Below are 26,816 nucleotides of genomic sequence, written 5' to 3' on the forward strand. Positions count from 1 at the left end.
CGGACAATACTTTTTTACTAAATTAAATGTTTAGTTGTCATAACTTTATATTTATGACTCTTGTATGGGATATAGATATAATAAATCAATAGAGATTTGTCGTATATTTATTTCTATGTAGACTATAGTCTACTCTACTCCTGTCGTAGCAGTCTCACCAAGTACTAATACCAGTGGTAGTCTCACAGACGGAGGTATGGATAGTGTCATCTACATTGCTTTATGAGTTTTCTTGGCACCAAAATTAGCAATTAACATTCAATTATTAAACGACTTTGAATATCTCGGGTACCGAAATCAGCAAGTTGGTGCCTTGACGTTAGATTTAGAGACCTCACCCAGGTACCAAAGAATTGACTTTAGTTTTACCGTAAATCTTACGTCAATGGTTAATGGTAACGTAATGGTAATGGTTGTTTGCATTTTGTACACACTTCACTACCAATGCTTCATCGATGGGGTTTTTCCATGATGTTTTGATTTGGATTTTATTTATCTGACTATCAAATCTAAGTCACCCAAAGATCTCATTGATCTTGGGCCAATCTCAAAGGTTCTAATAGAGATTTTTTCTACGACGATACTGAAGACCAGATTGCTCCAAGCCAGTTTAGCTTTACACTGGCCATAGCACTAATCATTGTTTAGTTTACATATTGGGCATAGTGTTAACACATACAAAATTTAAGGAATCATACATAGAAGATGTCTAACCATAAAAAAAAAAACTTTTGATCGTTTATACAACCAAAGTAATAAATAACAGAACGACAGTGGTATTAATAATGGAAAGACGTACCCGGAACTTCATCCTCTGTATCTCCAGCCTCCTATCCTGACACAAATATCAATCAGAAGTTCTCCTTATGGTGTCAGCAATTTTATTTTCAATATCTTTTTGTGCTATTTAGGTTATTAATTATATTCCTTGGCTTGATAAGCTGCGCTTAACACAGTTTAAATAAAAGTCGACCCTTCATTTAAGTTTGCTATGTGTGTAGTAAAAATCCTTAAAATAACATTGACAAGTTCAAGCTTAGGTTTATCAACAAGTTTGCTCTTGTCATACACAAAAAAAGAGAAGTAAAAAAACACAAAAAACCTTCTTTATATCTATTTTTGTTACGATTTTACGAGTCAGACTTAATTACTGGTTTAACCAAGAACAACTTCATGCCCAGTAGCAGTACCATTTTTAAATTTCAGAATGAAAACAAAATGTAATAAAAACATAATTTTTTTTTTTACCTAAACTGGCACATTATTCCCTTGACTTGACGGATCATACCCTCGACCTACCTTAGCATCAAATTAATCTTTTTCTAAATTAATTTATTGTATTTCAGAGCAGCACTATTACTCTCTAGCTTCTCTTTTGGTGATCAGCAAATTTTAGCCCAGTAACGGAGGGAAATGGACAATCGAAAGTTTAATGAGAGAAAAGAGAAATAACTATTTTCCAGCCTGTTAGACAAAATACAAAAAAGTGAAAAAAATGAAACGATTCTGAAAGTAAGCTTCTTAAGAATCATTTAATGTCAAAGTTGTGCAGAACATATATTATGTCTAAGAATTCTGTATATCTAATTATTTCTAGAGCATAATTTTTGCTGCAATTAAAGAAATATTACAAGCATTATCCCTCCTAGTTGCAGCCTTCAATCCTTTCTATTGCTATATAATTTTTCTTCTGGTAAATATAAATCCTAAAGGAAGAAAGATAATATAAACTCGATTAATAAAAAATTACATCTTGAATTTTGCCAACCATTGTCCTAAGACGTATAAAGTGACAGGAAATATCCATTTCAATACTTTATATTCTTTTGTGGCTTTTTTGAGAGCGTATCAAAACCTGTCCTGGCGACTTTCGTACGATTTTCAAAATGAAGCAATAAGATAAATCCGTAAAAAGATAATTGCATTTATAAAATAATCAAAACAAAATATTTATATACCAATATCACAGAAGTGCAAACCCTTCGCAGCGGGCAGTGCAAACCCAACACTTTTTAAAACGAAAATGGCACTCTAGAGAACTGAGAAAATTTGAGTATGACAAACTATTAGTCAACATTTTTGAAAACTGTATCACTTAAAAAAAAAAAAAAAAAAAAAAAAACTAGTTTAACTAGTAGCTATTTTATACAAAAATACGATTAAGACAATTCATCCAGAAATTCTCTTTGTATATAGGTGTGCATATATTTTTCTACTTTCGACCTGAAAAAACCAAAAGGACGGTTCTAGGGGTTTCAAGATATCATTAATCGATACAATAGTCATCAATAATGTATCTGCCTCAACTTTGTATAGCAATAACAGTTTTCTATAGAATTTTAAACACAACAGTAAATAGAGAGTACAAAGTTTGTACAGAGCGTATAAAAGCCTGGTCAACACCCTTCTCATAACCCTTTTTCCTCCGTTTTTACAGTTAGCCGTTTAGTCATATAAAGAACAAAATATTCTACTAAATTACGAGCAGGTTTCATTTCCAAATTGGAAAGATAACCACAATAAAAGTGGTTAAAACTTCCCATTAGTTCAGTTATTCCTGTGAGTTATTTTTACAATAATGAGATTGAAAAAAACCCGGCACGAATGAATTATTGAATACTCATAAAAAATAGGTATTTTATAGAAATTGTTTGACATTGATGTGTGCTCAACAAAAGTAGGTAACAATTACAATGGTTACCTGAATAATGTGGCTTCATTGTCTGGTAATCTAAGTGATCATTGCAGCTGATCAAAGTGAGGCAATCTTTGAGGTGGAAGTGTAATTTTTTTGTCGTACTCACTCGTCACCCCTGCCTCCTTTGAAACAAAGTATGTCCTAAAAGAGAGTCAAATGAGCCCATTCATTTTAGACACGATTAAATTAGGATTACTTATTTTTTAGTTAAAGTGTAAGTAATTCTAATTAAAAAAAAACAAGGAAAACTTAAAAAATACAACAAATTGAAATAAAAGGTACACGAACGAGGATGTAGTTATAGATTTAGTGAATCTTAATTATCAAAAGAAGAAATAGATTTATATGCAATATTTATACATTTCAAAACAATTCTTCAATTTTATCTTTAATTATATTCACATACTTCCCATTTTCTATGTTAGCTATCGTACATTATTTAAAAGTGCAATAATTTTAAATAAAAAAAATCTGTCTTTGGGACAATTCACCGCGGCAAATTTGCAAAACAAACCAAAACCTCTTTATTTACTAGACACCATTAAGCAGGTTTTCCCAACCCGAGTCCGCCTATCTCCCAAGCAAATTTTCTGCGGACCTTATGCCGTTTAAAACATAATCATTAACACTAACTCCCTTATATGACGCACCGGTAACTATAATCGGCAAACTCTCCTTAGAAATAATCTCGTCAATAGCGTTAACACGCCCATTGTGTCCTACTGTATACTGGGGAATGCAGTCTTTCAGTATCTGTACGGATTTCCGGTGCGGTTCTTCGTTAATCCCTAATGTCTTTGACAGGGTGAATTTGCAAATTTCTTCAAGCTCTATAGGAGTTGTAGGCTGATATCGATGGCCACCGTACATGACAATCAGTATTGTCTTGTCGCCCTAGAAAACGAATATTGTAATCAATATTCCTTCTGAGAATAATTAAAGCAAAAATCATAGATGAAAAACTCATACAAAAAAAAAAAAAACATGCACAGGCACAAGCTTATTTTGCTTCACACGGCATAATCTACCTCACGAAATTTATATTTTCATAATAGATGGCAAAATAATCATTATTTACTGTTACGTTCATAAATTAATGCGACGTAAGACCGTCATTTTCTTGACAGAAGTGTCGGCAGGATTTCGTTTTGGGAGGGTTTCAACCCATTAAAGGACAGGTCAAACTATCAAAAAGTCCTTTAAAAGCCGTTATGCAATCAGGATATCCACGTTTCCATTGGTATTATCGCCTTGCAAAAAAAGAAGAATAGTTTATTTGAAAATATCGGAGGAGGATCGTTTTATTTGAAATAACGTCGGAGGAGGATCGTTTGATGGTAATCGAAGGTGATCTTTAATTGGTAATCTTAGTTCTAGTGTTCTTTTTAAGATTCAGAGTGATCAGAGGGTGGATACCCCCCACACCTCGTATTTTCCCGAAATGCATCTGATAGAAATTTTGAAACATTTGTTGTCAAAGTAACCAAAAGCAGTCTTATTTGAGAATTCGTTGGCTAAACACATTATTTTAGTAAATAACCTTTTAATACAGTAAGCTTATACCTGATTTCCCCATGGACATTTATTGAGACTTCATTCATAATCGGATTATATTCACTTGTCGGCTAATTGATTGTTTTTATATTTGAGCGCAAATTCCCTTGGGACTTAGTGATTTATTAAGTAAAGAGATTTTCATACAAGGACATAACATAATTTAACATAACTTGAACATCATCAATTTTATTAATAAGCGAGCAGAAGAGGGAAATTTTTGTCGCAAGGACCGTTGTACCTGCCGGGAGTGGTTTCTCTCTTGAACTGCGGGGATCAGATAGCAAGAAACTACGCTTCCTTCACTTTCATTTCAAGAAGAATTTTCTGCGGGGGAGAATTTTTAGGGGGGGGGGGTCTTCTTGAGTTTCTTTTATTTTGAGATTGCAGCAATGCCTGACGGGTAGGCTAGTAGTAAATAAAATTCTGAGGATCAACCTTTTAATAACACTTTTTTCCTGTGCCGTGGTGTAGCACCCCTCTGTTTCGTCTGCGACCATCTTAGGAACTAAATTTGGTGTTGACAGTTCGTTCGCTGTTCATGTCCAAGAGGTAGCAAAGAAGTGAAAATGTGTTTTACAGATGTTGATGGCCATGCGTTGCTTAGGTTTTAAGGTTTACCAACTAGAACCGACATGACTTAAATTTATTCTCACTCTCTTAGATAATGTGTGCCCGCAAGTTCACAATAATGAGTATCTGAACAATGATTTGGCGGGAATATAGAAACGTGATTGAAGGGTTATTCTTATGGAAAAACATGTTGACTAGAGCTCGACTCTGAAATCACCAAATTTACCAAGTGCCCACAAGCGCCATTTTCAGTTGACGATCCACTTCGTCCACTTCTTGCTTTCAAGTTCTCAGCATCACATATTGCTACCACCTCATTTGCCAGCGTTCCTTTGATATGTGGAAATCATGACAAAACAAATTTCTTCCCAACCCAATATCCTGAAAAATTATTTGTGGACCTATTTTCGAATAAGAATCTTTTTTCTTCAGAAAGAAATTAGTGGGTTTGAGCATCCCAAGATCACTTATTCGAAAGACCCGGTTATTTATCCTTAGCGTTTCGCGAGACGTAAATGATGTCAGAGGTTAGTAGGATTACTATTAGAAAGGGCCTGGGCTAGTGGTTGGATCAGTTACACCTTCTAACCCTGGAAAATACAGTATTATTGAGGATAAGTGATGTCACACATGAAAAAGTTTAATCTGTTCAAAAAAGGGAAAAATGTATGAAATAATATACAGAGAACAAAAAGAGACAGTAATTGTGAAATATAGCACACCTTAGTTTTTTTTTAATAAGCTATGTTTGCGGCAGAGTACACGTAATTAATGTTGTTGTTCGCGCAGTTGCCTAAAGCGTTTCAGTAGACAAGCTGTCGGATAAGTACTTGTCGCTATATTTTACGGATTACACCCAGGAAACTTAATATTAAGCAGATAAGTCGGACATGAGATACTCGACCGCATTAGATGTGTCTTTTTGTTTTTGTTTTTAATAATGTGAATAAACATTTTCTGTCAATTAAACATAAATGAATATTTCGACACTAATAGCCAAGGGCCATTCTCGGCAAAGTACATATATAAATGAAATAAGACTTGCAAGTAAATGCGATAGTTAAAACTAGAATTAAAACAATCCTATAATCATTACTCCAAAGAAGTTAAATCAGAACTGAAGAGAAAACAACACGAAACGGGCGATTCATTTATTTATACACTAATCAAGAACATGTTTTAATACAATTCTCTCTTTTTACCAGCTAGTAAAAAAGTCGTAGTAAAAAGTCTTTTTGTTACAGGTTCATTGGTATTGGCTATTGGTTTTGCAGTATAATTTGTTAGATGATTTTTAACAATAGAAAGAGAATGACATCTGACGAAAAAAGGAAAGTCTTTTTTGACAGGAAATGCTCTGTGGATTCTAGGTTTTGCCATAACTTTCCTCACTTACCTGAGGAAAAGAACATGTGTCAAAAACAACTCCGAGAACGGGCAAATCTTGAGACGATGGCTCGAGGAAACCAAACGCATCCATTTGCAATATATCTTTTCCAGCATATTCAAAATTAACTAGCCCTAAAATGACAGTCAATATGACATTGTGAAACAATAATGAATAAATAACACAGTGGAGGGCAAAGGGTAAAGGAATTCACCTGGTTGGTGATCCAAGGCCAAATAAAAGGTGCATTTTTTCTTCAAATTTCCTGAGTTAAAGGGTCCCGTGCACCAGCGGTGAGAGGGGGGGGGGTCTGCATCAAAATTTGCTGAAAATCTCTAGCAAGCAGTTCATATTACACTACTATACCATAATACGAACGAGTTTTTTTGTTTATTAAAAAAGAAATTTTCATTTCGCATTATTATTTTGTTTATTAGATTTTCTTCTGAATTCCAGAGCGAGAGGGTCCTGTAAACCAATATTGATGACGGGGGGGGGGAGGCTCCATCATTCTTTTCTGTTAATCTGCGCCATGTAACACATCAGTATACCATAAAAACAGCATTTTTCATAAGAAAATTGTCTTTTGGATCGTTATGCTGTTTACCATATTTGCCAGATTATTATATTTTATATCATACTATTTTTTACACCATATTAATAACCATCATTCCCTCCTGTAAACTTGCATTAAAAATGTATGTCTGGAGCACACGGTTTTTTTTTCACCCTAAGTTTCGCTTTATATCATAATCTTGTCATTTTCTTTATTATATCTGCCTATAATTGCTAGCATACTAATTTATGATTCTTTATATTTATCGATTAATCTTCAATTTTTTATGTTTCATAAACAACAAATACTTTAATTTTAAAGTGAATTTACTCTATAATACCAACCATTTGCTTTCCAAAAAATACTTTATGATTTTTATGAAATTATCATTGATTGCGAAACAAAATTTTGCCAGAATTGTTTAATTTGATCGTTATTCTCGGTAGATTATGTCACATAAATTATTTTAAAAAATCTAAATTTGTCATTCCGTAAATGTATTTCCAAAACAAAATCCTTCTGCCACACTGATTCTTAAAAAAACAAACAAAAAAAAACAAAAAAAATAACAAGTCAATGCAGACAGATGCATTAGATGCTAGATGCTTGATAGGTGATAGATGCTAGATAGATAGATGGCAGTTCGTAACTTATAATGTCTAATGTACGAGCCCAAATGCAGTAATAGTTATGGGTAAAAACAAGGACAATAATGTATGCCACTTAGTTAATTTTCATTATTGATCAATCAGAGTGAAGATTTAACGAATAATATTTTGAAGTTAGAAAAAAATTGAAATTTTGAACATCAGTTTTCATACCGATATAATGAACCAAGTTAAAGATAGAGACAAAGTCACAATAGACAATATTTGAGAAAACAAAATTATTGACGTTTTTTTTCATGCCGTTCGAATGTTCCAGTAGTGTAGTAAGAGAATAACGTTAGAATCGACAAGAATTCGGGTCATTCATAAATCTTGTTTTTTTTTTTTTTAAATAAGAATTTTTCTATAAATTTGTATAAATTTCTATAAATTTGATTTTGCAATAAACTTTTACTATTGATACTACTCGATATTAATAGTTACCATTCCTTGAATCAGCTTGAAATAGCGATTCTTCTTCACGTGAAAGTTTTTTTTTAACGTATTTTTAAACTTTCAGTTACTAAAAGCTCGAGTCTGTTCTTTACTAAATGCCAAGGGTGTATCTAGAATTTTCGTTGCAGGGGGGGGGGATTTTTTCAGGAGGGGGACTACAGAAAATATTAAGAAACGAATCAAAAAAATTATATGCATTTTGTTACGTTTTGAGGAATTTTGAAATTTGAGGAGGGGAGTGAGTTAACCGGTAGCCCCCAGTGATACAGGCTTGATGCCAGCTATTGACTAGTAAAAACGTGATTTTGGCTTTAAATAAACATGGTTTGACTTTCAGTTTATGGAAGCTCCAAAGGTATATACCACTATAGAGGGCACACTTTAAAATTTACCGCAATTTAAAACATCCGTATAAGCAATGCGATCATCTAATTGTTAATGGTCCTAATTATTCTAATTATTAAAATCATTAAAGAACCATCTACCAACACACCAAAAAGCAGCAACTCTTTACAGTGTCTCTAAAAAATATGGAGGTGCCCGTTCTAAGCACTTCAGTGTAGACTTGAGAAGATGTGTCGGTCCCCACCCTGTACTGGTATCCGGGATCAATTTTTTTCATGAGGTCAAAATGATTTAAATGATTTAAAGAACATGAAAATTTGAACCTGGAATATTACGACGTTAAAAAATAACTATCCTATCGACATTTTGACTGACGAATTCAGACGATTCAAACTGGACTTAATAGGAGTTTCAGAAACTCATATCCCAAGGGTAGGATGCATGAAACTAGGTGATATAGAAAATGTTTACTCAGGCAGGAAGGATGGGGTACATAAGACAGGGAGTAGGGCTCATTATGAATAAGGAAACTGGTAAGTCTTGTTTATGATGGGAAGGTATAACAGAATACTAATCGCTAATTTTATGACCAAAAAGTTCGGGGTAACAGTTATAGCAGTATATACCTCTGTAGATTACAAGCAATATATATCCTGTTACGATTTGTAATCTATATATATATATATATATATATATATATATATATATATATATATATATAAATAAGTTGTTTGTTTGTATTTCTGTCGACTAACGTCATATTTGTGTGTCGACTGATGTCATGTTTGTCGACTGACGTCATTATAAGGATTGAGCTGTATGTCGTCATGAAGTTGTTTGTCGACTGACGTCATGTTTGTCGACTGACAAAATTACAGACCGGGACACCGGGACACAATTGATGACCGGGACACCCAAAGAGAAATTACAGACTGGGAAACCAGGACACAAATAACGACCGGGACACAGGGAGGACACAGGGAATGTTCGATTAGCAATCACCATCAACAAAGTTCAAGGGCAATCATTAGAATAATGAGGTATAGATCTGAATACGGATTGTTTTTCCCACGGACAGTTATATATTGCATGTTCAAGAGTCGGTAAGCCCGACAATCTATTTATATGCACAGACAATAGGACAGCAAAGGATGTTGTATATTCGCAAGTTTTACGTAGTTAAAAACATATATATATCTATATTCACAGGTGGGACACAGGAACACAACTACAATGGCGCGTAACAGCTTACGCGCGCGGGGGGGGGGGGGGCTCGTTAGCAATAAAAATGAATACTGAATGACAATAATTCATTAAATAAATTGAACAAAAAATAATAATAAAAGGCAAAAAATTTATTAAAGTAGCCAAAAAAAAGTTGTGCATAAGCTAAACCTAAAAAGGGTGAGAACTTCATTTATTGATGACAAAATAGAAGTAAATCACACTGTAAAATCATACACTGTGTTTTGTTAGTTTTGTTAAAAACTAACAAAACACACAACAGAATGATGTCAATAGAATTAAAACCACCATTTACACAGAAGTAAAAGTAAGGGGGTTTGTCCTCACCTCAAAAACATCAGAACTTTCAGAAATTCTAAGAAAACGCTAAAGCAAACTTTTCACCCTGAACATAAGTAATCTTTCGATAAGAATTTAGGTGAAAAGTTAGCAAGTTGGTAAGAGCTACTTTACCCCATTATTACCAGTAAATCAATTATTAAGAACAATATATATAATGAGAAGCAAAAATTAATTAAAGTAAATGGAAAGCGAAAAAGAAGAAAAAGAGAGAATAGAAACAGAAAAAGAATACAAGACGATAGCAAAATAAAAGAATAATTCGAAAAGGAGAGTACCTTCTACATTTATTCTTTTCAAATAAACCCTCTCCTAACAATCCACGACCACTGGTTTGCAACATACAATCCCTGATGAAAGGGAGAGGGGCACACCACTGCTTCCCATACGAAAATGATTCGACTCAAGATGAGGGATTGTAATTCTCCATTTTCTTGGTGATACTCTAAAGTTAGGACTAATCTGAAGCAAAAAATTGAATAGAACATAAGTAGTACAATCAGATTCCTTATTTTATACTCTTTCCAAATATCATGGCTGTTTTTCTACAATGCATTCCCACCTGGTGTTTCCACATATCGTCCTAGCATATAGGAAAAAATAAAAACAAACACTAAAACATGAATTAATTACTTTATAATGTGCAGCATGTTTCTGTTAATTAGATTATCATGCATAATTTTCCATTGTTATCCAAATTTAAGAATCATTTTCATTAATATTTCATCCACTATTCTACTGTAATCACTCAGGTTAAAATGGATTTCACCAAGTCAATAATAGAACTGTTTGCTATACGACGCACCGCAAGACGAGAAACAACAAATAAATATATCATTAGGGGTATATATAAGGGCCAATAAGAAGGTCCAGGGTGCATTGTCAGAAAGTAAGCATGATATTTGGAAAGAGCATAAAATAAGGAAACTTGTGGTACTACATATATTTTATTAGCTTTTTCTTCAATATATATATATATATAACATACTTCACTCGAAATTTTTAAATTAAAAGGCGATTGATTCGCTATTCAAATCTGCTTACAACCATCGTAATCGCTATTGTCACAAGTGTCTTTCAGAATTTTTTCAACAGAAACTTTTAGAGCCTGTACAGTACTGATTTCTTCCCAATACCTTTCAATTTTTCTTCAAATTCTATCTGACTTTTTTGTGTATTCCTTGACAGGAGGCTACATCCTGTTAAAATCAAAAATCCAAACAGAGTAAAAGCTATTTCTAGTCTTAAAGCTGATGCCAAAATTCAACAAAACTTCCTCATCCTCATTCGCTCGTTAAGAAAAAATTATTTTAATATTTGACCAAAATCAGATATATTAAATTATAACTCTGCCAGTATTTAAAATCACCCTCTGAAATTATTTACAAGTTTCCATAAAGTTATTCTTATTCGAATACAAAAAAGAAATATTTTATAAATCACCTAGGTATACCTTTATATATATATATAATCTATCTGTATATCCATAGCAACAGTATTAGTAGCAGTGGTAGAAGGAGTAGTAGTAGTAGAAGTAGTAACAGTAGTAGTCGTAGTAGCAGCAGTAGTGGCAGTAATAGAATTGAGGGTACTTTTCTGTTATAGCGCTGACCACTGAAGTTGTTCATCCATTGACGTACTGTTAACCGGTTTCTGTGTTTAGTTTCTGTCTAAACACAGATTTCTTTCTAAAGTATTATTTTTATACTCACAATTAGGTATATTCTATTTGGATAACCTAACTTCACTTCTTAAGTAGTCGGTGCTATGACAGAAAGTACTGAATTAAGTTTCCAAACTCTTGTTTATAGTAATTTATACTCGTTTTGACTTTATTCTCTCTAAAGTTACCTTTTGGCTAAGTTCATTTTTATTAACGTTTCTCGCATGTGTTATAACTATTTTGACGAAATTCTCGTACTGTTTACTATCCATGCATATAAGTGAAGCTTTGAACCACATGTACAATAAGAATTAATTGAAGATAAAAAATAATTATTCTTCTACTTAACATAAAGTTTAAAAATATTAATACAGTCACCCTTGTACTGGTGTAGAGGAAACGACGAGGCTTTCAAATCTGGAGCACTCAGTTTTAAACCCTCATAGCGCAAGGGAATTCCCGTCAAATTCATTTATTCGATAATTTTTTTCATTTTCAATATATACATATGAAATTTTTATATTTGATTTGAAAGTTTTATAGTGTCTCGTAGCATTGAATATCTAATAGCATTGAAAGTTTCAATTTTCAATAATTTTATGATTAATATTTCAAAGGATGATATTTTGACCTTTGCTTAAAAGGGTCCTTGCTATTACAGATAAAGAACAGTTGTGGTTGGTCACACTTTTTCAATTAAATATCCCCTCATTGTATATTTGCTCTAATTTATACAAGTTGCCCATGGCTTACAATATTTACATAAGGTCTTTTTTTGAAACACAAATTATGGAGAACAGATCCCACCTCCTTTTAAGCTATGTAGCATACTTATTGCCTCTCTTTTCCTTATAATTATTCTGCCTTTTCTTATTTTCCTGCTTATTGTCCCTTCTTTCCATACAAGACAATTAGACAAGATTACGCATATGTTCTATTTAACGTGTTCTATTTAAGCATTGCTAGTAATCCTCACCTTATCCACGTCAATGCTTAAATAATAAAGGATCTTTGTTACCCTCATGCGCTATTAAGACAAGCCACTACGACAATTAAGACGGTGTTTTAGCTGTTAGAACCTTATTATTCGCCTTTTTCAGTGACATTGAGTCGTTTAAGCGCTAATTGTGAACACAAAAAAAAAAAAAAAATGTAAATAAAGCTATGATTATGCTAACGTTGCCTGGGAACAAATAATTTTAATTCCTGTATCTTCCATGGAATTTAATGTTGTAATTCCATGGATCAGTGACGTAAGTATGGCTGTTATTTCAACTAATCAAATATTAACTAAAAAAGTTTCATTGAGTCAGTAGGCAAGCATGCTGGAATCTATTCCGTAGACGGGTGGTTTAGCGAAACCTCCAAAATTTTTGCAGATTAATTAGGAACGTGGGGAATCTCGAAGGGGCATCAATCGGGAGTTAGGTTATGAAAAATTGCACATTTGGTAGTATAATTAAGAAAAAACATCCCATCCCTGATTTTGATTTTTTTTTTTTTTTTTTTTTAGTATCAAAAAATAAAACGAAAAAAACCTTAATCTACTTATATTTTTGTGAATTGGTGCCCTTGAAAATTTTTCAACAGGGGTCCCTACCAAGATACCTAACAAGCTGGGGAGCAAACAACCGTTGAAGCCTCACCCCACCCGCTACATTGATCTGTCGTTCTAATGAAAAAATAAGCCCTTAAAGCAAAACAGGAGGGAAAGGCCAGAGGCTGCTAAAAATGTGTAATTATTAATAAAATGTGCATATCAAGCGTTAATTTAGCTCTTTTTCGGGAAGTTTGTTGTAACTTTAAACTCTAGCTTGTTTCGCCGTCCCTCTTTGCGCACCACCCTCGGTGCTTTCTCATCTTGCCGCCCTAGATCCGGTCCTGCTACATGCCTGCTTGCTATGCTTTAATTTTAGATCTGGATACTCTGGTGCTTATTGTTTTGAGCTCTATCAGATTTAACACAATAAAACACAAAAAGATTTGGATTATTAAAAAAACTTGAACTTTTCATGCGGGGCCCTAAGCGCTATTTTTGGCGAAAGCCCTTCGACCCACGCCAAAAATGTTGGTACTCGTGTTAGTAAGACAAGAAACAAAACATGTGGAGGTTTCCCGGTAACTGATGGTTAATTACAAATTATTAAGTAAAATTAGAAATGGCTATTTTGTAAAACCTGTAATTATTTTGTATAGTTATTTAAAAGATTTTGATGTTGTTCTTTGGGAAGGTTGTTAATCAAAACTAAGGATTACAAATCTATAATGAAGATATTACGTAATCCCAATGTAAACGAAAATTTTTATGTTATGCAACATGACATGAATTGTACAAGAGGTGAATCCTACTGAAAACTGGCTTATGCTTTTTCAAATTTTGTTAACCTGCAGTCCCTTGTTGACTAAGGTTTTTTTCAGACATTTAAGATACCAGTTTTACATTATTTTTTTATATCAAACTTTTATCTCAAATCGGTTTTGACATCATAACCTGTGCTTCCACTATCCCTGAATTTTTAGAAATTTACCCAATTTTTTCCAGTAGGGAGTTTCAAAATCTCAACGAAAAAATAACGCTAGGGAAATTAATAACTCGTATTGTGTGTCCCATTTTATTTTGGACTAGCTGTTGCGGTGGCGCTTCGCGCCACCCCAACACCTGGTTGGTGGGGGCGCTTCGAACCCCCCCCCAAGCCCCCCAACGCGCGTAAGTCGTTACGTGCCTGTGCTCCCCGGCATCCCCGTTGTAGTTGTGTCCCTGTGTCCCGGTCGTCATTTATATTCCCTGTGTCCCGGTCATCATTTGTATTCCGGTGTCCCGGTCTGTATATACATTCGTTTTCGAAATGGTATATGATGAAATAAATTTTGTTCAAAAGGAAAAATAATAAGGGAATGAAGATATTTAAAAGAAATCTTGGACATAATTACTGAAAAACAATTGGAGGGTAGGAAAAGGTGTCTTCACCAGTGATTCATCTTTGTAGTAAATCTATTGAGGACGAAAAGAAAATGATCACCGTCCTACCATTCATTCCCAAATCATGTGACAAACTAGGCATAATTTTCCGAATGAAAATTAAATACCACCTTCAAAAATAAAATAGGCAAATCTCCGCTTTAACCCTCCTTACATTTGAAAATCCGAGCAATAAAATTCAAAGAGGACAACTATCTCGAAAGAGACTACAAGAGTAATAGCGTCGAGCAAAAAAGAATCATTTAAATGTCTAATTAAAAAGTGGCGTTTATTCAAGGAAATCTAGGAGAGGTAAAAATACATTTTTCAAAATCTAGCAGGGCACGTTTGTTGTTTTTGCTCAATAAAAATACCAAAAAAAGGCCATTTCCAATGAAAATATCCAATAAACAAGTGCCAAGAGCTCATATGGCACTTGTGACGAGGTATGAAGAGCTAAGAGCCAAGAGATCATATGGTATGAGCTCTAACAAAATTCTATGAATCAATAGATTGATTTAAAAAGGAAAATAAGAGGCTTAATGCCGTTCATGATTTAAAATAAGAGCTCTGAGTCACAAAGTCCTTCTAAATATCAAAATTCATTAAGATCCGATCACCCACTCGTAAGTTTTAAATACCTAATTTTTTCTAATTTTTCCTCTCCCTTTTGCCCCCCCCCCAGATGGTCGAATCTGGGAAAACGACTTTATCAAGTCAAATTGTGCAGCTCCCTGACACACCGACCAATTTTCATCGCCCTAGCACATCCAGAAGCACCGAACTCACCAAATCACTGAACCCCTCCCCCCAACTCCCCCAAAGAGAGCGAATCCAGTACGATTCTGTCAATCACGTATCAAGGACATTTGTTTATTCTATCCACCAAGCTTCATCCCGATTCCTACACTCCAAGTGTTTTTCCAAGATTTTCCCCTCCAAATCCCCACAATGTCAAAAGATCTGGTCGGGATTTGAAATAAGAGCTCTGAGACATGAATTCCTTCTAAAAATCAAATTTCATTCAGATCCGATCATCTATTCGTAAGATAAAATACCCCAATTTTCACGTTTTCCAAGGATTCCGGTTTCCCCCTCCTACTCCCCCCAATGTCACAATATATGGTAGAAATTTAAAATTAGAACTTTAAAGCACAAGATCCTTCTAAATATCAAATTTCATTAAGATCTGGTCACCGTTTCGTAAGTTACAAATACTTCAATTTTCAAAATTACCCCCCCCCCAATTCCACCAAAGACAGCATATCCGGTCCGGTTATGTCAGTCACGTATCTTAGACAGGTTTCTATTCTTCCCATCCAGTTTCATCCTGATCTCACCGCTTTAAGTATTTTCTAAGATTTCAAGTCCCCCCAACTGCCCCCCCCCCCATTACGCTTGATCCAGTTGAGATTTAGAATAAGAAATCTGAGTTACGAGGTCCTTCTAAATATGAAGTTTCATGAAGATCCGATCACTCCTTCGGAAGTTAAAAATACTTAATTGTTTCTTATTTTTCAGAATTATCCCCCCCCCCAAAGGAGCGGATCTGTTCCAATTATGTAAATCACATATGTAAGACTTCTGCTTATTTTTCCCACCAAGTTTCATCCCGATCCCTCCACTCTAAGTGTTTTCCAAGTTTTAGGTTTCCCCCTCCCAAATCGCCCCCAATGTCACCAGATCCGGTCGGGATTTATAATAAGAGCTCTAAGACACGACATCCTTCTAAACATCAAATTTCATTGAGATCCGATCACCCATTCGTAAGTTAAAAATACCTCCTTTTTCTATTTTTTCAGAATTACCCCACCCCCCCCCAACTACCCCAAAGAGAGCGGATCCGTTCCGATTATGTCAATCATGTATCCGGGACTTGTGCTTATTTTTCCCATCAAGTTTCATCCCGATCCCTCCACTCTAAGTGTTTTCCAAGATTTTAGGTTTCCCCCCTCCAACTCCCCCCAATGTCATCAGATCCGGTCGGGATTTAAAATAAGAGCTCTGAGACGCAATATCATTCCAAACATCAAATTTCATTAAGATCCCATTACCCGCTCATAAGTTAAAAGGAATTCATTTTTTCTATTTTTCCGAATTAACCGGCCCCCCACTGCCCCATCCCCAGATGGTCAAATCGGGAAAGCGACTGTTTCTAACTTAATCTAGTCCGGTCCCTGATACGCTTGCCAAATTTCATCGTCCTAGCTTACCTGGAAGTGCCTAAAGTAGCAAAATCGGGACCGACCGACAGACCAACAGCCCGACAGAATTTGCGATTGCTATATGTCACTTGGTTAATACCAAGTGCCATAAAAAGACATTTTCCAAAGGGGAGCACGTCTGTCATTTGTTTCAATAAGAATATTAGAAAAGGAGTTCTTCAGCGAAAATACTACTACTAATACTACTAACAACTCATTACAGCACCAATCCACCTGAGGCCAACACAGCTACACACGCTCCTCATCCATCCCAATCTATTCAAAGCTTCCATCTTAACACTCTCATGAAGTTTCCATTCTCCTTAAATAACGTGCTCTAGTCATCTCAGCCTTTCTCTCATTATAGTTCAAAAAAGAAGGATTGAGTCACACTTATCGTGCAGCCTAATGCTTGAGATACGGTTAGTCAATCGGGTACCCAAAACAATCCATAAGCAATTTAACATCTAACAAATCTCATCCACTTTTACTTATTCTTAGCCTAAGTGACTTAGTCTTCTTAACATTAATTTTCAAATCTATTCTTGCACATTAAACTCACAAAATCAATAAAAGTTCATTCATTTTCCAATCACTTTTATCTAGGATGCTTAAATCATCAGCATAATCTTAGTCGAGGGAAGTTTTACTTTCCCATTTGATTCTCCTAGTTTGCAGCAGTGAAACGTGTTCCATAATAATGTAGTTTATTACACTGCTATAGCTCATATAGAAGTGGAGAGACTCACTACTATATATAACAACTTATAAAGGTGCATAGCAAAAATATGGCCACAACTTACCACCAAGAGTCTCTTGGTTCCTTAGCAAATTTTTACAGAGAGGCCCTTTTTATAAATCAGAACAGAATCTTGAGAAGAATATCACCTCCCCTGCTATCAGAACTGTTATAAAATACCTCACCTTCTTTTAACAAAAGAATGCATAGATTCATCATCCATTGGTCCTCTTTTGGCAAAAATATCTCTGAGTCCAGCATAATATAATGGCTTTTGGAAAGGCTGCATCTTCTTAAAAACTGAAGATATACTACTAGGTAAGCGATGAAGTTCTCCATTTGCATAAATAAGGCGATTCTTGGCAGAGGGGGTGCCATTTTGAGACAGACATAACCTTATCTTGAAGTCCTGCAATGGAATGTTAACTAATTACTTCTACAGTAAATGGTAAGCCAAATATTCATTAAAAAGGGTTCGACGCCGTTTCTGTTTTGTTTCTACGAGTTCTGTTATTTTTAAGAGAATTATATATATATATATATATATATATATATATATATATATATATATATACTAGCTGTTGGGGTGGCGCTTCGCGCCACCCCAACACCTAGTTGGTGGGGGCGCTTCGCGCCCCCCCCAAGCCCCCCCGCGCGCGTAAGTCGTTACGCGCCATATTAGTTACGCGCCATATTAGTTACGCGCCATTGTAGTTGTGTCCCTGTGTCCCACCTGTGAATATAGATAGATTTATATATGTGTTTCAAACTACGTAAAAATTGCGAATATACAACATTCTTGGCTTTCCCATTGTCTGTCCATATACAAAGCCGTATGTACTAATAATGACGTCATATGCAAACGTTCTTTTTACAAACAAACAAACATGCATACACACAACTCGTTTTTATATAGATAGATAGATAGATAGATACAATACAAATTAACTACGTAAAACTTGTGAATATACAACAGTCTGTTCCGAAATACAACTAACTTCGTAAAACTTGAGAATATACAACATTCTTCGCTGTCCAATTCTCGCTGCATATAAATAGATTGTCAGGTTTACCGACCCTCGAACATGCAACGTACAATTGTCCATGGGAAAAACAATCAGTATTAAGATCAATACCACATTTTTCTAATGATTGACCTTGAGCTTTGTTAATGGTGATTGCAAATGCTAATCGAATTGGGAATTGCAATCTTTTAAATTGAAAAGGCAGATCTGTTGGAATCATGGGAATGCGAGGAATAAGAACAGCCTCACCCTCAAAAGGCCCTGTCAGGATTGTGGCCTCTATTAGGTTTTCCATTGTTTTTTTTACGGCAAGTCGAGTGCCATTGCAAAGCTTTGGTGGGTTTATGTTACGTAACAATATTATTGGTACGCCTATTTTTAGTTGTAGCACGTGTGGTGGAAACCCTGAAAGATCTATGGAATTTAAAAATTCAGATGGATAATTAACCGCTTCATTTGGTTCCAAAACTGTGTCGACTGACTTGTAAAGGACTGCCTGGTCTTGAATCTTGGTCAAAACAATATTGTTGATTTCGTGGACGTCTATATTCTTGGGTGCGAGAATCGCTCTTTCACTTAGCCATTTATTATTTTTATAATTTTTTAGAATATTCGGAAATATATTTTCAATCAATTCATTTTTGGACGTCACTAAATTACAGAAATCAGCAGGTAGTTGTATACGTCCTGAAATTGAGTCTACTGGGAGCTTTCCGTTTCCCATTGCTAGCAATTGATCTGAAAATGTTTGACCAGAGTCATCGTTTTGCAATCGGACACGCATATTTGTAGTTAATTTTAATGTTTTTACGTGTGCCCATAAATTAGAATTTTTCAGGCAAGCATTCATTTCGTCTGCAGGAGTTGATCTAGGTATTATAGGTAATGTTTGCCTGAAATCTCCTGCAAGCAATATTAATGTGCTGCCAAAGGGTTTCGAATTCCCTCTTAAATCGTTCAAGCATTGATCCAGAGCCTCGAGCGATTTTTTGTGTGCCATTGTGCACTCATCCCAAATAATAAGTTTGCATTGCTGCAATACTTTACCCATCCCAGATGATTTGGAAATATTGCACGTGGGAGTTTCTGTAGAATGCAAGTTCAGAGGCAATTTCAAAGCGGAATGAGCAGTTCTTCCACCAGGCAGCAATGTTGCGGCTATTCCGGACGACGCAATTGCCAACGCTATATCATTTTTAGATCGAATTGATGCCAGAATCAGTTTTATCACAAACGTTTTACCAGTACCTCCTGGCGCATCCAAAAAGAAAATTTCTCCAACGTTGTTATCGACACAATGCATTATCGTATCATAAATGTCTTTTTGTTCCGACGTTAACTTGGAAATGTTATTTTGTACATACGACAATAGATCACTCGTACTGTAACTTTGTTCACGATCCAATTCTACACATGTCGAAACAGCAGCGATACGGTTAGGTGAAGGCATTCCCAAACCCTGAAGAGGTTTGTTTGCCATACTTATGCAAATATCTTCTATAACAACTAAAGTGTAGTTATAAATTTCTGGTGTAAAATCAAAAGTCATGTCTGACGTCTCTAACTGTTTTCGATGAAGTATATCTTCGGACATTTTTGACTTATATTTTTCCCATAACTCTGTAGGAGCTGATGGAGAGCAAGTTGTTAAAATGATGCCAAACAATGCACGAATTTGACTTGGGGTTGACGTTTCGCACGCGTCATTGATGCAGTTATCCCAGTGTTGGTCATTCTCCAATAAATTCAGAGCTTGGCATGCACTACGGTAAGTGTCATGTATAGTACCATTTACAGTCCTCAAATACTCAAAGGATGTCGGACCGGGTACATTCACCAAAAGCAGGCGTAGAAAGAAGCATTCATGTTGATTGGGGTGAACGGTGTAGAGTCTTCCTATCGTGGTATCTTTGAAGATGGTAGGTTGGCCGTCGACTGACTTACCCTGTTTTCGACGTTCAAATACTTTATTTTTAGTATTCCACGTGTAATACGAAGGCACTTCAGTATACAGCAGTTTTTTCGCAAAAGAATCATTTTTGCAAAGCGAAAAAAAGCTGTTAATGTTGTATCCGGTGGATTCAGGACTCTTTGTTGCACGTTGGTTTCCCTGAAATAAACACGTTGACCATTCTGTAAATGTACCGCTAAGTGAACAACAGCTGGACTACGTTCATGTATCGGAAATGAAAGAATTCGCCAAACAGCTTCATTACTGCTTATGTATCTTCCAGCCTGATATTCTACGATTTCATCGAAATCTTTGATTTCGGACTGCAAGCCAAAAACTGCCATGTCACTGCCTTTGTTGACGTATTTACATATATATTTTATTGCCTTTACGGAGTTACAGTATTCAACGTTTATATGTGCATTAAATGTTTTGGATAATAAAGGGGAATATGGAACAACCCACTGGTTATCTACTTCGATGGTGGTACCGTTACGCTTCTTTATTATTGCTGTTTTACCGCCATCTTCAGTAGATCTTCTTCTATATTGTGGGTAACCATCATTGCCAGTAATTGTTGTGGGTACTAAAAGTCGAGGATATTGCTTTGTGCACCTTCCTTTGGCCATGCATGGTGAATTTTCGTTCAGTGCACCGCAAGGTCCATGTATCATATTTTTTACAATAATATCATGTAACCCCTTATCGACATTTTTATCAGGTATTTCAGCGGAAATCACATCATCAATTTCGTTTGAAGTAATTTTTTTATGTAGCCAGATTAGTATATGTGCGTGTGGCAAACCTCGTTTTTGCCATTCCACTGAGTACATCCAGCATCGCACTGACCCAAACACTTCATGTTTTACAAGGTAGTTTATCAGTGATTTCAACTTTTGCCGGAAGACACGTGCCGTAATGTCATGCCTATGAACCGCCGATTGTCCTTGAAGTAAAAGCTGCAGTATCTCGTCCCAAGATTGATTACATGTAAATGTAATAAATAAATCTGGACGACCATAGAGACGAACATACGCAATAGCATCTTGAGCATATTCATGCATATGACGTGGACTGCCAGCATATGACGAAGGTAAAATTGTTAATCTTCCAACGTTTGTGGTATTACCGTCATTTATAACTGCATCTCGCAAATGAATGTATTGTTCAGAGCGGAGCTTGGTCTGATTCAGGCGGATATATAGCAAACGTTCTGATTCAATTTTTGCATACATATCCACGACAAATTGGTGAAACAATTCACGGCATTTTAAAATATAATTTTCTTCATCCTGCCGAATCATTAGTCTATAGGAATAATAATGCATTGCACTGCATTTCTTATTCATTTCTTTGTTAGTGGCTGGATTCATCAATTTAATATTAAAGTGATAGCCGTCGGCTCCATCCCAAAAAATGATAGGATATTGTAGGGCATCGTAGCATCGATGAGTTTCAGCAATTCTTAACAACTGGGCGTTTCGCTTATGTAGAATAATATCTCGAGGTAAAAACTGATCACCGACCATAACGATTGCCACTTCGTCGATAGTCGGAGCATTGTATCTACGCACATGTTGGCCAGGAGGCGTTTTGTCAGCGGAAATAACAATTTTATGAGTATCAGTAGGCATCAAATCGATGGCTGTTTTGAACAGACGCACTAAATTATTATTTTCGTGGAAAAGATGTTGCAATTGGGAAACGATTGTCCTTTCAACGTTGGGAGAAATTTCGCAACGTGCATTCAATTCAGAATTTCTATCACTGATGAAGTACAATTGTAAAAATTTATGATTCTCGCCTAATAATGGTAGAAGGGACCCTGCTTTATGATAAATTTGCCCTTTTACTTTAAAAGTAGACATAAATTGATCTGGATTTTCGATTTGGGCTCCAAACGACGTCATTTGGAAACATGAGTTGTATTGTCTGATTTTTGACAAAAAACGCTTAGATTCTGACGTAGTTCCAGTAAGGAAAGTCTTCAATGGCTCTGGTGGTGCAGCCAATAGAGGAAGTTTAACTTTTCCTGAGGCGCAACACATTCCCATTGTTTCACCATTGAATTTCAAGGCCTTGCAATAGGGACAAATTTTGGACATTGTCCCGATTTGAACACAGCTACTCAAGCTATAATCATCGACTGGGTTGTACCTGAATGCCAGGCGATAACTTTCAGATTGCTCTGATTCCTCGGCACGCTTTCTTTTCTTACTTTCTCTATCAGCAGCAAGCCTGATTTCCTGCTGGTCTTTTGATTCCTCGGCACGCTTTCTTTTCTTACTTTCTCTATCAGCAGCAAGCCTGATTTCTTGCTGTTCTTGTAATTCCTCGGCCCGCCTTCTTTTTTCACATTCTGTTTTAGCAGCAAGTCTGCTTCTGCGTTGCTCTGGTAGTTCCTCGGCATGCTTTCTTTTTTCACTTTCTCTTTTAGCAGCAAGTCTGCTTTCGCGTTGCTCTGGTAGTTCCTCGGCATGCTTTCTTTTTTCACATTCTCTTTTAGCAGCAAGTCTGCTTCTGCGTTGCTCTGGTAGTTCCTCGGCATGCTTTCTTTTTTCACATTCTCTTTTAGCAGCAAGTCTGCTTCTGCGTTGCTCTGGTAGTTCCTCGGCATGCTTTCTTTTTTCACTTTCTCTTTTAGCAGCAAGTCTGCTTTCGCGTTGCTCTGGTAGTTCCTCGGCATGCTTTCTTTTTTCACATTCTCTTTTAGCAGCAAGTCTGCTTCTGCGTTGCTCTGGTAGTTCCTCGGCATGCTTTCTTTTTTCACATTCTCTTTTAGCAGCAAGTCTGCTTCTGCGTTGCTCTGGTAGTTCCTCGGCATGCTTTCTTTTTTCACTTTCTCTTTTAGCAGCAAGTCTGCTTTCGCGTTGCTCTGGTAGTTCCTCGGCACGCTTTCTTTTCTGACTTTCTCTATCACCAGCAAGTTTTCTGGCATAGACTCTTTGAGCATCTTCATCAGTCATTATAAACTTAAGCATTAATAGAATTCTACACGAACATCCGTCTTATATAACTTGAATGACGTCACGCCTTCAAAGCAAAAATGATGCCTTCAAAGCAAAAATGATGGCAGCTAATTTCATGACGTCAGCCGAAACATGACGGCGAACATATGTCTTATATAACTTGAATGACGTCACCTTCAAAGCAAAAATGACGGCAACTAATTTCATGACGTCAGCCGAAACATGACGTCACCTGACACATCCATCCACACATCCATCCACACATCCACAGACAGACAACTTATTTTTATATAGATAGATATATATATATATATATCTATATATATAAAAATAAGTTGTCTGTCTGTCTGTGGATGGATCAGGTGACGTCACCTGAAAAAACTGGATCAGGTGACGTCAAAACTGAAAAAACTAAAAAAAGGCAAAAACTACAAAAAAAACTAAAAACTAATAAAAAAAATAAAAAAGCTAAAAAACTAAAAAAACTAAAAAAAGGCAAAAACTACAAAAAAAACTAAAAACTAATAAAAAAGCTAAAAAACTAAAAAAACTAAAAAAAGGCAAAAACTACAAAAAAAATAAAAACTAATAAAAAAAATAAAAAAGCTAAAAAACTAAAAAAACTAAAAAAACTAAAAAAAGGTAAAAAACTAAAAAAACTAAAAACTAAAAAAAACTAAAAAAAAAGGAAAAAACTGAAAAATAAGCTAAAATAAAGGTAAAAACCAATAAAAAACTAAAAAAAAAACTGAAAAAACTAAAAAAAGGCAAAAACTACAAAAAAAACTAAAACTAATAAAAAAAGTAAAAAAGCTAAAAAACTAAAAAAACTAAAAAAACTAAAAAAAAGGTAAAAAACTAAAAAAAATAAAAAATAAAAAAAAATAAAAAAAAGGAAAAAACTGAAAAATAAGCTAAAATAAAGGTAAAAACCAATAAAAAACTAAAAAGAAAAAAAGGAAAAAACTAAAAAAAATTTTCATCTAAAAAACTAAAAAAAACTAAAAAAGGTAAAAACTAAAAGAACTAAAAAAGAAAAAAATAAATGACGAAACTCAAAGAGAAAGCGACCAGGACAAAAGGAATGTTCGATTAGCAATCAACAAAGCACCGGGACACAGGGAGTATAAATGACGACCAGGACATAAGTAAAAAAAAAAAACTATCTATATATATAAAAATAAGTTGTCTGTGGATCTGTGGATCGTGGATCAGGTGACGTCACCTGAAAAAAACTGGATCAGGTGACGTCAAAACTGAAAAAACTAAAAAAAGGCAAAAACTACAAAAAAAAACTAAAAACTAATAAAAAAATAAGAAAGCTAAAAAACTAAAAAAACTAAAAAAAGGCAAAAACTACAAAAAAAACTAAAAACTAATAAAAAAGCTAAAAAACTAAAAAAACTAAAAAAAAGGCAAAAACTACAAAAAAACTAAAAACTAATAAAAAAAATAAAAAAGCTAAAAAACTAAAAAAAACTAAAAAAACTAAAAAAAAGTAAAAAACTAAAAAAACTAAAAACTAAAAAAAAACTAAAAAAAAGGAAAAAACTGAAAAATAAGCTAAAATAAAGGTAAAAACCAATAAAAAACTAAAAAAAAAACTGAAAAAACTAAAAAAAGGCAAAAACTACAAAAAAACTAAAAACTAATAAAAAAAGTAAAAAAGCTAAAAAACTAAAAAAACTAAAAAAACTAAAAAAACTAAAAACAGGTAAAAAACTAAAAAAAATAAAAAATAAAAAAAACTAAAAAAAAAGGAAAAAACTGAAAAATAAGCTAACATAAAGGTAAAAACCAATAAAAAACTAAAAAGAAAAAAAGGAAAAAACTAAAAAAAATTTTCATCTAAAAAACTAAAAAAGGTAAAAACTAAAAGAACTAAAAAAGAAAAAAATAAATGACGACACTCAAAGAGAAAGCGACCAGGACAAAAGGAATGTTCGATTAGCAATCAACAAAGCACCGGGACACAGGGAGTATAAATGACGACCAGGACATAAGTAAAAAGAAAAAATTAACAAAACTAAAAAGAAGGTAAAAACTACAAAAAAACTAAAAAGAAAAAAAAACTAAAAACTAATAAAAAAACTAAAAAATCTAAAAATCTAAATAAACTAAAAAAAAAAAAAGGGAAAAAAATAAAGGAGAAAAACAAAACTAAAAAACGAATGTATATACAGACCGGTACACCGGGATACAAATGACGACCGGGACACAGGGAATATAAATGACGACCGGGACACAGGGACACAACTACAACGGGGACACCGGGGGAAACAGGGGGATATAAATGACGACCGGGACAAAAAAACTAAAAAGAAAAAAAAACTAAAAACTAATAAAAAAACTAAAAAATCTAAAAATCTAAATAAGCTAAAAAAGAAAAAAAAAGGAAAAAAATAAAGGAGAAAAACAAAACTAAAAAACGAATCGGGACACCGGGATACAAATGACGACCGGGACACAGGGAATATAAATGACGACCGGGACACAGGGACACAACTACAACGGGGACACCGGGGGAAACAGGGGGATGTAAATGACGACCGGGACACCGGGACAGGGAATGGTCGATTAGCAATCACCATCAACAAAGCTCAAGGGCAATCATTAGAATCATGAGGTATAGATCTGAATACAGATTGTTTTCCCATGGACCATTATATGTTGCATGTTCAAGAGTCGGTAAACCAGACAATCTATTTATATGCAAAGACAATGGGACAGCAAAGAATGTTGTATATTCGCAAGTTTTACGTAGTTAAAACCATATATATATATATATATATATATATATATATATATATATATATATATATATATATATATATATATATATATATATATATATATATATATATATATATATATATATATCTATATTCACAGGTGGGACATAGGGACACAACTACAATGGCGCGTAACTATTATGGCGCGTAACGACTTACGCGCGCGGGGGGGCTTGGGGGGGGCGCGAAGCGCCCCCACCAACTAGGTGTTGGGGTGGCGCGAAGCGCCACCCCAACAGCTAGTATATATATATATATATATACATATATATATACATATGTATATATATATATATATATATATATATATATATATATATATATATATATCTATATATATAAAAATAAGTTGTCTGTGGATCTGTGGATGGATCAGGTGACGTCATGTTTCGGCTGACGTCATGAAATTAGTTGCCATCATTTTTGCTTTGAAGGTGACGTCATTCAAGTTATATAAGACATATGTTCGCCGTCATGTTTCGGCTGACGTCAGGAAATTAGCTGCCATCATTTTTGCTTTGAAGGCGTGACGTCATTCAAGTTATATAAGACGTATGTTCGCGTAGAATTCTATTAATGCTTAAGTTTATAATGACTGATGAAGATGCTCAAAGAGTCTATGCCAAAAAACTTGCTGCTGATAGAGAAAGTCAGAAAAGAAAGCGTGCCGAGGAACTACCAGAGCAACGCGAAAGCAGACTTGCTGCTTAAAGA

The 26,816-nt window shown here is 34.8% G+C and overlaps 1 protein-coding gene across 1 annotated transcript in view; it reads right to left on the minus strand.

The window, feature by feature from the left end:
- Nucleotides 1-23,834, minus strand: part of LOC136034680 (uncharacterized) — a 285,081-nt gene extending 261,247 nt beyond the window's left edge. The window contains exon 1 of the mRNA XM_065716003.1: nucleotides 22,286-23,834. Coding sequence (XP_065572075.1) covers nucleotides 22,286-23,322 — 1,037 coding nt within the window. The 5' untranslated portion in view covers nucleotides 23,323-23,834. The remainder of the gene's footprint in view (nucleotides 1-22,285) is intronic.
- Nucleotides 23,835-26,816: the final 2,982 nt, after the last annotated feature.

Source organism: Artemia franciscana, chromosome 13 (genome assembly GCF_032884065.1).
Source record: "Artemia franciscana chromosome 13, ASM3288406v1, whole genome shotgun sequence".
Lineage (NCBI taxonomy): Eukaryota > Metazoa > Arthropoda > Branchiopoda > Anostraca > Artemiidae > Artemia > Artemia franciscana.